The sequence below is a fragment of the Oreochromis niloticus genome, linkage group LG7, assembly GCF_001858045.2.
Source record: "Oreochromis niloticus isolate F11D_XX linkage group LG7, O_niloticus_UMD_NMBU, whole genome shotgun sequence".
NCBI classification, from domain to species: Eukaryota; Metazoa; Chordata; class Actinopteri; order Cichliformes; family Cichlidae; genus Oreochromis; species Oreochromis niloticus.
The window spans coordinates 25,781,203-25,795,393 of record NC_031972.2 but is presented as its reverse complement, the minus strand read 5'-3'; the positions used below and the strand labels follow the sequence as shown (position 1 = coordinate 25,795,393).

At 39.6% G+C, this 14,191-nt stretch overlaps 1 protein-coding gene across 2 annotated transcripts in view; it reads right to left on the bottom strand.

Annotated features, from left to right (window-relative positions):
• Positions 1-14,191, bottom strand: part of jak2a (Janus kinase 2a) — a 37,965-nt gene that overhangs the window by 6,589 nt on the left and 17,185 nt on the right. The window contains exons 3-13 of one of the 2 annotated variants that reach the window (XM_003444421.5): positions 11,812-11,935; positions 11,556-11,676; positions 9,328-9,473; positions 6,179-6,473; positions 5,885-6,004; positions 4,212-4,369; positions 4,002-4,113; positions 3,270-3,456; positions 2,184-2,308; positions 662-796; positions 472-559 (exon numbers count right to left, since the gene is read on the bottom strand). In XM_003444421.5, coding sequence (XP_003444469.2) covers positions 472-559; positions 662-796; positions 2,184-2,308; positions 3,270-3,456; positions 4,002-4,113; positions 4,212-4,369; positions 5,885-6,004; positions 6,179-6,473; positions 9,328-9,473; positions 11,556-11,676; positions 11,812-11,935 — 1,611 coding nt within the window. Of the gene's footprint in view, positions 1-471; positions 560-661; positions 797-2,183; positions 2,309-3,269; positions 3,457-4,001; positions 4,114-4,211; positions 4,370-5,884; positions 6,005-6,178; positions 6,474-9,327; positions 9,478-11,555; positions 11,677-11,811; positions 11,936-14,191 lie in introns of those variants that run through there. The other variant, XM_019361172.2, reaches the window with a different exon arrangement.

The following is a 14,191-nucleotide window of genomic DNA, read 5'->3' as shown; positions in this document are numbered from 1 at the left end:
TTTATCTATATTTCATAAAACTGAACGGACACTTAAACACTTCCCTCAGGTCACATGCACACACTTGACTTTTTGCATCCATTACATGTAAAAGAAGAAAGACTTTGACAACAGCTCCCAGATACACTACTTCACGTGTGAGCTGCTTTAAAGACTACAGTAGCCCTTTAGTGACCTGTTGATCCGAAGGGCTTAATCCAGTCTGAACGAAGGGTCGGGGACACAGAGCTGCTCGGTAGGTCAGAAACCTTCTGCCCTCTCTGTTTGATCATCTCAGCTGCCCACAGGAACACAGTTTGACATCATTTGGTGCTCGTTTAATGTGTGAACGGTCTCTTTTTCTATTTTGGGAGCCTATTCCTCGTGGACCTACCACATGACTGGTATAATTAGTGTGTTGCTGCTCATTTCGTCTACATCTTAAATATCTTAAACCATCCAGTAAAGGTTGTGCTTGTGTTGTACGCTTACTTTCATCTCCACAAACACACACGCCATAAGTGAGAAGTAAGTGTTTGTGAGAGAGCTGGCTCATTATGCTTGCGGCTTCAAAAAATGACTGCAAGGAAAAAAATGAGAGAAGAGAATTTAAATTTGAGTCCATGAACCTGATTAATCAATAAGATTAACAGTCACATAAATTCTTCCTTAAGAAGCTAACCTCTGAATAGCTGCGATGCGCCTTATCCAGAATCTTGACAACAACGTCCATCTGATGGATCTCCCCATAGTCTCCAAGCTCCTTCCTCACACCGCAAAAGATCTTGGTGAACGTTCCTTGACCCAGACTCTCTTTCTGAAACACAGTTTTATTGGTTTATTGAAAAAACCACATTGTTTGGTTGACTCTAAACAGTTCCCTAGGCAATGTCCTCTCCTCATAAACTCCTCAAAATATATTAGCTTGAATAGCAGGCGTCATACAGTCATGCAGCCAAAACAGCCTATACAGCGAAATGCAGGTTTTTTTATTTAGAGCAGTATTCTCAAAACTACAGACTAATACATAGTTTCTCATCCGAAGTAAGACGCATGAAACAAAAAAGATGACAAACTTTGACTTTTAACATCCATCAGAGCCAATCCCTTTAGCGTTTCTTAATGAAAACTCAAAGTTGCCACGACGTTTATCCAAATCTTTACTCCTGCCTTCTTTTATTTGTAGTTAAAGCTGGGATCTTCTGGATTCTCTGAAGTGAAGAGTAACGAACAATACCAATAAATTTTCAAGCCTCCACACATGCATCCTGAGAACTAAGTGAAATATTATGTTCGCCTGGCTGAGCTGTGACCCAGGCAGCTAAACGTTATCGACCACCTGGATCCGATTTACTGAAGATCAGATATATTGGCACTATCATCACGCCTTATCATTTCCAGGCAAATTGTCAGAACATAATATTTTTCTTCTGTAATAAATGATAGAGTAATCTTTTGGGGTTTCAAGCGGTCTTGTAATAAAGCTCTTAACTAACTTAAAAAACACATCAAGTGCAAATCAGAAAGTTAAAAAAATACACTCAATTTATACAGCCCTAAAAACTAAGCACACTACTTAGTTTCATAGGAAATAAGAGGTTAGCAGTCAGGTGCTGCTAATCAAGTGCACTGCTCAGCAAGTGTGACCACTTCAGTGAAACCAGGTCTGGCAAAAACCAGACACAGCACATCAGCACAAACACAAGCACAGTACTGCAGGAGGATGATTTGGACTTTTTTGCAAGTGTTTGGGATCCATAGAACCTTTTGTATATCAGAGAGTCGTCTATCTGACAGTTAAAGCTTGGCTAAATAAACAGCCTGTAGTTGTGAGGTTTTCCTATGACAGTTCTGTCCAACAAAACTTTAAATGCTCAAATAAAATAAAAACAGCGACAGCTATTGATGTCGAGCTACAACAGACGGAGTCTTTTTGTTAACTGTATGAAGCATCCTGGCTGATCCCACAACAGTTCTCTTATCTCTGGTACTCTCACTCAAGTTCACATTCACAAAGGCTCCAGCCTTTAAAATACGAGCTGTTCAGAAGTCTTAAATCTAAATTATATCTCTTCAGGACAAAGAAAAGAGGCCTTTCAACACTGTTTGGTATTTCCAGTGTGTTTGAGAAACAGCATTTGCAATCCTGGCGTTTTCATGTCAAAGGAGAGGCTGAAGTCAGGAGCCAGAGAAGGTTTACTTACGATGATGAGATCCTCCTTTCGAATCTTGTGAAAGACCATCTGGCTGATGTTTTGGTTGTGGAGCGTGGGAGATGTGGGCATCTCGGCCCCTTGATTGTTTCTACACACCAGCAGGTTGGACTTATCTGAAGAAAGGTAAAGATTAACAAGGTTTTAGTGAATCAACGACAGGTTCACACTACACCTGACTAAAACTAGACAATGACAAAAGGAAACTGATGACTCACACTGTTAAATATTGACTTTGATCAGCAATTATAAACCTGGATTATTACATTCAGAATTTTTATCATGGATATGAAACTTTATGTTGTGTATTTTTATATTTTTCACCATAAATCAGAGTTTTGGTACCCAGAAACTCGGATTAGTTTACTGAATCATTCGTTTCATTTCTAACTTCTCCACACATGCTTTTTGTTTGTTTTTTTTACGAGGCAATAAAAAATGATTTTTGTTCCAATAAAAATATCATTAATTCTTTTCCCATATGCATGCAAAGCTAAATCATTATTGATACCATACTATCAGTACCCATTTCTTCATAACATCAACACATTACCTTTGTATGATCTGTTCTTTGGCTTATAGTCTAATTACATGCACTCTATCAATAAACACATATCAGCATGCGGTTTTCATTTTCTTAAGATGTTTTTAAAGCATCTAATAAAAGCAGAAGCTTTAAGATGATAAATTGATTGCAGCAGGGATACAAAGGATATCACACATAAACAGTTACAAAATAACAGTAAACAATAAATTGTTACAAAATTAAAATAACAGTGACTAACATAGGATTCATCAGTGCCACTGAAACAGGATTTACAAGTTTGAGGATACTGGAAAAACACATTTTACTTGCTGATTTTATCAGTGTCATCTAATGTTTTACAGCTAAACAACGCGTGCTGCTCACTGTTTTCATAGCTTCATAATTAAATGTTAAAATGCTTTTTTTTTTAAACTCAAAGCATGTGGAAATGCATTTTACTGTGCCTTCAATTCTGAAATGAGAAAATAGCTTGTATTTCACGTTTTCATTTTCGTTTTCATCACATACATGTTCTGGATGTGAACACTGACCTTTGTGGCTGGGCGGGCAGCACCTGATCAGCTGAAATGTGTACCCATCAGTGCGGAGCGCCTCCTTCTGATAGCAATTCAGAAGTTCCCTGAGTGAACCAAAGCTCCTCTTGGCTCCACTTAGAATGTACTCTCCTGACTCGGTCTTTGTGATCTGGCAGTGCTTATAGTCCACCATCGTTTCATACTGAAAATCAAAAGAAAAGTTACCACAGCTGAGTTGTGCTGAATGTTACAAAGGACACTCCTTGTGTCCCTTCCTTACTGCTGTTTCAGTCAGCCATACATGGTCTGAAAACTGGTCATTTTTACTTGTCTTAAACCTCCCTCATTCAAACAAACTTGAAACATCACATTTTTGAAATAGCCTAACTTAGACTTAAAGTCAAACAGAGAACAAACATCCAGTAAGTCACAGTATGGTGACCTGCTGGGAGATATAGACCGTCTGCAGCAAGTAGATACCAAACCTTATTGCTCCCTCTAGTGGCTGAAAATGTGATCAAAATCACGTGCAGACAGGTGTGCACTGCTTCTCCGGTTTTTGGAAACCAGTGGACATGGTTTACTTTCAGAAACAGCTGTGCAATTTCATTGTAGTGACTTTAAACATCTTACTTCATATTTTATATCTGCTTGGATGTATGCAGTCATAGGCTGAAGAAGCGAATTATATTGCATAGCAGTAATGTGGGAAATCGAGTGTTCCCCACAAACATTAACACTACTTACCCCCACCACAAAAGACATGAAGTATTTATCATAATCCCTGGGGCTGCAGCGAAGCATGTACAGGCCTTGGTGGTTACCGGAGCGCCGCAATTTACTGACTGTAAACTCCATCCTGCGATTAAAAGGGACAGAATGTTTTTTGCTGATTTCATGTGTCCATGACTGTGCATGTGGGACGTGATGCATGATATGCATGCGTGTGATACTCACGACACAGGGCCGTGGCAGTAGCTCTGAATGCACTCCAGAAGCCGTGGCGGCGCTACCTCTTTGCACAGGTAATGATGGGCATCGGCCACCAGCCTGTAGTATCCATCAATCAGTGACACGAATGACACGGCCACTGAGAGCGAGCGAAATTCCAGCTCCTTCATTGTGAGCCAATGCAGAGGGATACAGAAATACAGATGCAGGATTTTACTTATTTTGTGTGCTGGAAGCAACAAAGTATCTTATACATGAGCAAATGAGGACAACTTAACATCATTTAGTTGTGAGAGTTCAGCTCAGAGTCCCCAAGTTGATACTGCTACCATCTTGATCCATGATGGCTGCCACTGGTGACACGTGCCTGTTATCTGCTGCCAGTACTAAGCGTTCATTCAACTGTCTGAATACATACACTATATTTACTAAATAATCTAAGTAAATATAAGTGCATTACACCTACAGGAGCTGCTCAGCCATGAAAACCCATGCCACAAAGCTCCTGGTGCAGTGTTTATGCTGCCGTTAATGCCACAGGAGGTCTGGAACTCTAAAGATATTGAGTCAGCAGAGCTGTGAGTACTCGGTGACTCACCAAGTAACTTTATGTAGTCTGCCACTTGGTAAATGAGTTGCTGTGGTTTCTAAAAGTTCCTACTTTGCAGTAATACTATCTGCAGCTGACTGTAGGAAAAAAGAAGAAGTTTCAGGAACTGACTTGTTGAAATGGTGGTACCTATTATGAATTCAGTGTCTTCTTTAGAATGGCCCATCCTTTCTTTCACAAATGTTTGTAAAGGCAGACTGCATGGTGAGGTGCTTGATTTTATACACCTGTATCAATTGAACTAAAAATACCTGTATTCAAAGATTAAGAAGAGTAGACATGTTTTGCCCACAGAGCATATCTATTGAACTGCTGAGCATCTATCATGATACTGGAACTGATGTTGAGGACGTTAAACTGATGTGGAGATGCAGAATAAACTTCAAACTGGTAGGAAAACAATTTATTTTTCCACAGTGTGTCTTTTGTCCTGTCTCTCTCACCCCTAACAGGTCGGAGCAGATGTCTGCCCCTCCATGAGCCTGGTTTTGCTGGAGGTTTCTTCCTGTTAAAAGGGAATGTTTCCTTCGCCCTGGAACCAAGCGCTTGCTCATAGATGGATGTTTGATTGCTGGAGTTTCTCTGTATTATTTTAGGGTGTGGGGATCCCGCTTCATTGGATTTAATTTAATTCCATATTTTCTTAACTAAAACCAAATTAGGTCTTATGTTTAGATGTTATGTTTAGCTAGTTGTTGGTCTGTTGTGTCGGCTCCTAAGATTTCTGGTGGTGGCATGGTTTCATTATGTGGGGCGTCTGGAGGAGGAGGATGTGTACTGTGAATTTAAGTCATGTTGGCCCATTGAAACTATTTATCTTCATATCCTTAAATACTTCATTCAAATGAATAAAGAACAGATGTTGCCCTTTCAAAAATTCAATGCTGTGACACACCACTTGAGGACATGTGGTTCTTAAAAAGAACATTCCTCCATCTGTCCACAAAAGGCAACATGGTCAACAGACAGTACTGAAAGTTAAATAGTTTTAAACCAAAGTGAACTGTAATTTAAATTTCTCAGTAACAGCAGAGAATGACTAATAACACAGCAGAAGTGTTTACTATACCATGATCTGGTTATCCTGTTTGGTGAGTGTAACTATGCGGCTCTCTGCAGATCCTTCCTTATTGCCTTGTTTGATACTGATGTCAATCACCTCTGGAAAATCACAGTATGTCTGCAGCTCCTACACACACACACACACACACACACACACACACACACACACACACACACACACACACACACAAGAACAGTTAAAAATAGTTATTTGTATTCTTTTTTTTAAATCAATGCACACAAGCATCAATGATAAGACACACCCATGACAGCAACACACTTGTAATAAATTTGTTCTCACCTCCTCTGCTCTGTCCTCCTCTTTCCCTTTAGACCACTGGATGCCCTTATTTCCCGTGACAATGATGGTAACCTCATTTGAGGAGGTGTCTGTGACTTGGAAGCGCTCGGAGTAGAGAGAGGGCAACAGCATCTCAAGGCTCATTAAGTATTTGAGCTTGAGGTTACACACAGTGGCCTTGCATTCACTGAACTGCTGGATGAACTTCCTGAAGCGATAGCGGATTCTCTTCCGAGTCAAAATGTTATATTCCTGGATGCGGCTTCGCATGGACACTGGGAGGAAGGACTTGTAGCTAAAAAAAAGAGAGGTCATTCAGGAGGATCTGTCTAAAATCTTTACAAATAATTCATCCTAATGATTAGTCAGGCAGATATATATATATATATATATATATATATATATATATATATATATATATATATATATGATGTACATATCAAATATGGACCCTGTGATCAAGCCTAGTACAGATGAAATATTTTCAACTGAAACTTTATTTTGCATACAGGTATTTTATTTAACTGCATGAACACCGTGTCTGTCACACTACTCTGATATTGTTATTCATAAGCTATACCACATACACCAGCACAGGAAATAGCATTTCTAATTATTTAGGTCAAAAAATTTGCAGCATATGCAAGGGACTGAATTTCCCTTGAATTGCAGTTATTTCTACATCATGCAATAAGCTCAGTGGGTTCTGTCCGTGATCTTATCCAGATTCTTATTGGTTGCAGCAAAAGTGCAGCAAATTCGATCTACTTCTTTGATAAACTCTCCTGATTGCACCTCATACATGTATCCCTCACTAAAGTTTAAAGCACTCAGTCCCTTTTTTTATTTTTAACAAATGAATACCATATTTTACAGTTTTCCACAAGGGTTGCATAGCCACAGGTCTAAGGAGAGGTTGATCGGTCTCCCCAACCACCTATTCCAGGTCTTCTAGTGGAACACTAGCCTAGATATATAACCTTTCCAGGAAGTTCTGGGTGCAACCAAGGTCTTTTTTCCTGTTGCACATTCTAGTCTAATGACCTAAGCAGATCACTGAACCTTACCTCACATGCTCTTTGGCTGTAAATTCTGTCCATAAAGATTATGAACCGGTGATAAAAAGCAGCCCTGGCAGTTCAATACCCCCAGGGAATTAGTCTGAATTACTCCAAGCTCTCACTACAGTAAAAGTGAACAGCATGCAGCAACAGACCCAATAACCCATACTCGTTAAGAAATCTGGATAGGATACCGCCTTCGAATGCCTTCTCTAAATCCACAGATTACATGTATACTAGTTGAGCAAAATACCAGCAATCCTTGATTATCCTTAAGATGATGATGGCCCAGTCCTGTGTCCCATGACTAGGACGAAGGTGGCAGAGGGCAACCAACTATTTTTTTGGGCCCGTGTTAATTACCCTCTGTGCAGACTTCCTGTTCTCAGTCGTGGCCCCTGCATACTAAACACCCATACAATAGGAGAGCACAATCTCCACTAAGGAGCTGTAAAAGGCCAGCAGCAGCTTTCGGTCCGGGTTATTATTCCTCGTGACACGGAGGAAGTGCAGCTGCTGTTAGGCCTTCTTTACCAGGTTGTGAGTCCAGGTGAGATCAGCTGAGATGTGGGTGCCCAGAAACCTGTAGGTGGAGACAGATTCCACCTGTTCTCTGTTTATAATAAGAGTGGACCTGTCTGTGCCTCCTGAAGTCTATTTTGAGTTCTTTTGTTTAACCCTCTCAGGCTCAAATTAAGTTTTAGTTGCTAATGCACAACCAAGTCCTGCAGTGGTACTTCTGAGTAAAAAAAACTCATAAAATATGTATGTGGGGTAATCAGGTTGTTAGTGTTTTAACTGTTGCAAATCTGCAACGCCTGCCTTGAGAGGGTTAAGGATGTTCAGCTTCAGGTTTCTGAGCACCAGCAGGACAAGTTCTCTACCTCAACCCTGTACGCTGTCTCATCTCCATCAGAGATGAGACCAACTATGGTGGTGTCATACTTGACCATGACGTTGGTTGTTTGGGTTGGTGTACAGTCATGTGTTTACAGGCCGTACAGTAGGGGCCGGGAACGCAGCACTACAAGGATCAAACCAGGCAAAGAAGGTGTTGAGCTCCTCTGCAACTTTGAAACTGCTGTCAGGGGTTGGGGGGCTCTGGCCTTTACAGTTGGTGAGGGCTTGGATGCCTCTCTATACCTGGCAGAGGTTGTTGTCTGTGAAGACGCCCTCTATCCTTCCTTACTTCTATCCTCCTCTTGTAGGCCTCCTTGGCCTGTTTGATGCCATTCCTCAGGATGGCTCTGGCAGGTTGGTTCTGGCCAGGTACGGGGTGTAATAAACCTTTAGGTCGAGCACAGCCTAAAAAGCACCACCGTAGTTTGCCAATCCAAGGACACTGTTGCCAACTTCCATGCAATATTGCACAGGCAAGTTAATCACTAAAGCCCCACAATGTCTAAAACCTTAAGCAACTTGAAAAAAATCCCCTCCACTCCAGTGGATAGTATTTTTTTCATTTTACAGGAAATGTATTTTCCCATTTTCATTTCCTTTTTTTTAATTATTCTATTTCTTAACACGGCTTGATTACATCATTATCTGCAACACTTAAGGAAAGGCTTTTCCTTCACACACTGACAGATCTTCAGGCTCCAAGTTTATATGTTTAGGATTTTTTTTTGCAGAAGATTAGTTTAGATGTCTTTAAGTTAGAGCAATGTCATCCTTCATGGCAAAACATTGAAATTCCCTATGCCACCAGGGTCATGCCCTTTGATGAAAGCTCTTTTTTTCAGTTGGGCCTAAAACCAACTCCTTCAGGACTTCCTGGGGTTTCTGGGGTCAACTGCCTTGAAGCAGTACCTGAAAGTGTAAAACATGACATTTCCTGTTCCCACTAGGTGTGACCTGTCAAATATTGCAAAATGTGCAAAATTTCATGGAAGATCAGAAAAAGGTGATCAAAGACATAAAATAATAATAACAATAAATGGAGCAGATACAACAGGGCATTCACACTTCGTGTCCTCAGGCCCTAAAAAAAACAATCCAGGAAGTCTTAATGGGTTAGTAAAACTATAAAAGACTGCTAAAATTTAGTTTTTGAGCAGATTGGAAAATAAGAAACAGACGGCAAGCTACCTTTTGTCATTGTAGATGTCCACTGCTGATTGCCCCCTCTCTTTGGCGAGCCTCATCATGTCCAGCACGGCCATGCCCAGACACTCCTCCTGCGCTTCATGGCTAACTGGAATATCAACCCAGCCATTCAGAAAGTCACTACGCCACTGACAAAAGAAAATGAACAAAAGGAAACTGATGAATGATACACACAAAAAAAAGTAAGTATGACTAAAGCTAAAACTTAATCAGATTAGGAGCAGCAGGGTAAACAGAAACCAAGTACCATTTTTTCCGCACTATAAGGCGCACTTAAAATCCTTTAGTTTTCTAAAAAAATCGACAGTGCGCCTTATGTATGAATTCTGGTTGTGCTTACTGACCTCAAACCGATTTTAAGTGGTACACGGCGCTCAAAAATCTGTCAAAACATGTTTTATTATGACTTTGGAAAGCTACGAAGCCGCACCGCTTGATGGATTGTCGGAGCATTACAGCTACTGTAGTCAGCAGCCTCGCGGAGTAATCTGGGTCCAAAACTCTGTTCGCTTCAGGTCCCAAAGTCAAACGAACACTGCAGCATCACTGAGAGTTAAAAACTGTCTAAATTCTTTCATCTTTAATAAAATGATCAGCATTGCTGCTTTACCAGGTGTAACAATTAAGTTTAACATCCAGGCATCCATGAAAACAGAATTTATTAAATTTAACAGAGTTAGAAGTTAGCAGGAAGTTAGCTCTCTAGTTTCCACCTAAACATGATATACCATGTTCTGACTGAGAGATATCTAAAAGAATTATAACGTAAATAAATGTACATAAAAATACATAAATGAAGACAGGTGAGGGTTCCCGATGGTTAGGGACAAATGCAATCGCATGGCAGGATGCTATAAACGGATCAAACTTCAGTCAGGAGAACAACTGAGATAAGCACAATACGAGGTTAGTTATTAATATACTGCAACAACATGGGAATAGAGCAGCTGCGAGAGAATTCAACATTAATGAATCAATGGTACGGAAGTGGAGGAAGCAAGAAGAATGAGTTGAGTAAAGTTTGACTCATCTGATTGTTTTGTTTTGCTTAATGCGCCTTATTTATGAAAACAGACTTGTTCATCCACAGTGCGCCTTATGATCCGGTGCGCTTTATGGTCTGAAAAAAACGGTATCTTTTAAAGAGAGCAGCTATTTTAATGTTAATATAAAGAATGATTATAATTTCTTCCATAGCATCAGTTAAAAATCAGAGGAGGATATGGAGGATGCATATCGTAAAGACCCCATAATATAATGCTGTGATGTACTATGACATCAACACAGCTCTACAGACATTTATATTATTACTTCCAGAGGGTTTGACTAAACTCAAAAAAAGAGAGATTCAGCATTAATGAGAACTCAAAACAGGAAACAAAATTGTGCCCATTTAAAAAATGTTTTCTCATCTTTTCCAACTGTTTCAGCATCTTCCCGTGTACCAGACCTACAAAATTACCCATGCTTCAAGAACTGCCACCAATGTGTGCTAAAGAGAGAAACCCAACAATCCAGTGATCCCCTGTGAGCAAGTGTTTGGTGACAGAGGGAAGGAAAAACTCCCTTTTAGCAGGAACAGATCTCCAACAGAAGCAGGCTTAGGGAGGGGCAGCCTCAATGACAGAAAATGCACAAATTTAATGCACAACTCTTTTTATCCATTATTTCATCAGCAAACAACTACGTGGCTGAATTATTGCAGAAGTCCACCAAAACAAACTCGTCTGTTTTGTCGCACAGCTCAGGGTGTCAATGTGGCAATGGTGATAAAAACAAAACTCAACAGACAATGCCTGCAAGTGAGGTTAGCACAAACATGACAAGATAAAAAAAAAAAGTAACAGAAGCTATTTTAAAAACATGCACACAAAAACATTTGTGTGCATGCACACACATAAACAAAAACCCGGACCTGTTCCCCATTTTGTGCTTCTTGAACACTCTCACTACCCCACTTCCTGTTTTCTTAATTTGTACCAAACACTGGGCTGACATGACAGACAGACTGGCAGCCAGTCAGAGAGACAGAGAAACAAGCACATTTTATCTCCCACCCAACAGTGCTCAAAAAAAAGAGAAAGAAACCACATGCGCAGACGATAAAGAAAGGGTGAAGGCATTAAACAGACCCTGCAGACTCTATGGCTCTACAAAAACAAAATGACTGTCTTACTGTTCTTTATGAGGTATAAAGCGTTAAGACTAACCTGAAAAAACTGGTATGCCATGACACAGTCATCCATCACAGGGCTTTCCATCCCTTTAGACAAACCATAGCGATGAGCGTATGATGAATTGTTGCTGTTGTACCAGCCAGGAAAATAGTATCTGGACAAGAGGGGTGATCATGGAAAAGAAGAGAAAAGAGAAAAAGAGAGGAAAAAACTTTGAAAAATCTGAAACAGATTAAGAAATCAGAAAAATCAGAAATCAGAAAAAAAACTAAAAAGTACAACTGTCTACCTGATTCTGAAGTGCAGTTTCTCACAGGATGAGTGGTCCACTTTAAAGACATGATTTGGGGCGAACCATGTCCGGTCACTTTCCCTCATTAGGCCAAACAAGCTGCAGAACACTGGACAAATCCCTGGAAAAAGAATAAATATACATATTGTTTTAAATGAATTCATTCATTTAAATGTTTAAGGTGCTGTTAGTTTAACTCCGTTAGCAGTTATTTTCCAATCATTTCGTCCTACAGTGTCTAACATCATCCCGTGTTTAAAAGTCACTTCAGTAAACACTTAATTGCACAGATCAATAACCAGTTCCTAAATATAAAAAAACAATTTCACTAAACAAACTGCTGATATTTAGACTTTTTTTTTTTTACACATGCAGGATGCTTTGTGGCATCACTGCAGACTGCAAACAACTGCATTAAGATGCTCAACAACAACCAAATATTCTCTTTGTAGTGTCTCTTTAGTTACCGCTGGTTGATATGCTTCCCCCCACATTGAAAGTCAGCGATTTCCCTGTGTGCTAGAAGTTTGATGATAATGATGATGATGCATATAGGCTAACAACGGATGGACAACTTCATATACATCTGTAGTAATTAGTATTTCTACCGTATTATGTAACAATGCTTGATAACCCATCATGTATTTATATTTTTGTAGGAAATGGTGAAATTAATTTGTTGAAACTTGTGTATATATACATGGAAATAGAGTATATAGGGCAAAAACAAAGTTTGTAAAATTCTAAAAAGCTCTAGTAAGGTCAGTATTTAGTACGACTACTATGACTCTTAGACTTTCTTTTAATGTCTATAAGCATTCATTAAGAATATTTCTCCTGGGTTCTTCAAGGAAATCTAAAGCTTTTCTTTGGATGCTGTTTGCCTATTGTCCGAATCTCTGTCAAGACAATCCCATACTGCTTCAATGATGTTGAAGTGCGGGCTCTGTTTTCTTGGTACGTTGCCTGTTACGTGTGGATCCAACGCTTGTTCATTACTTCGGTGCTTTTTTATGCTTGAATGATTCACAGGTCATTGTTAAGTGTCTTTAAAGAAAAAGAAAAGAAAAAGAAAACCTTCCTCTGAAAGTCGCCAACACTCCAAAGAAAACCTCAGAAAGACCTTCAGAAAGCTTGGCAAAGTATTGCTCAAAACGTTGGTAAAAATGATAACAAATCTGGCAAAATGGAAGCAAAATATTAAGAGAATGACACTGTATTTGGCACAATATTGTATTTTGTCACGTCCAACTAGTTCATCCTTCAATCTTGTTCATGCCTGGGCCCCATGTAAAGAAAGCCTCTCCAGCTTTTCATGGTAATGTACTGTGTAATGTTTAGAAGAACACAATGGACACCGGGACAGTGGCCTAGACTTGAACTAGGAAAGCCAGTTAAGTTAAAATGAATGTTTTTGCCAAATCTGAAAATGTTTCCCTTGGATGTTCCTGAGATAGTGGATTCCTGACTGAGCTCCTTAGCATGATTGATGAACTTTATTCGTCTGGGTCAGGCCACGGCGGTCTACAATGCTGAGGCATAAAAAGTCCCATGAAGAAAACAACTGGTGTTTTATCAGTGTTCGAACTGAACTTACAGGGCATAAAATGTCATCACGCATGCGGAAGCCCTCACACATGTGAAGCAACAGCGTGAGGACAGAAGCGCTGCCGAGGAGGAAATGGGCTCAACCACAACAAGGGAAGTAAAGTCAAAGTGCTAACAAGCTTAATGTACAGGCAACTCCTACCTTGTGATATGTATTACAATCAAAACAGTATAAAAAGTTCAAGTGCACTGAAGACTAAACTACTGCAGTTTTACAATTTAAGAGATTTGTACTGTATGTTAGATTTAATAACTTTGTATGCTTTTTTTAGAAACTGAACAATGAAGCAGAACATCCTTGCATCTTACTTTTTAACTTCTTTCTATGTGAGGACTAAAAGGAAGAAATTGTACTAGGGATGACTGCAAAGAAGGAGGGTATAATTAACTTCAGTCTGGTAGCAAGATGTCCTGCCCTACCCATTTAAATGAACATCAATGATTCTCTAATAAATAATATCCTAGTATCAAACTACTCAGCTTATTCAGCTAAATTCAACTGCAATTAACCAACAAAAGAAACAGTTTAAGAGACAGTCAGAAGGTAAAGTACAAGTTTAAGAATCGACAAAGAGGCAGAAAGGAGACAATGAAATAAAGACTATAAAAAGTAGGGAAATATAAATAGAGCTCATGGTAAAAAGACTTCATTCAACCGTTCCAGAAGGAAGGGTGCACATAGGGGAAAATAGACACACAGTGAGACAACTTCCTGATCTGAGTTTTCTAGAAGGAGAAGATGACAAAGTGGCCTGACTATCTTAGTTCT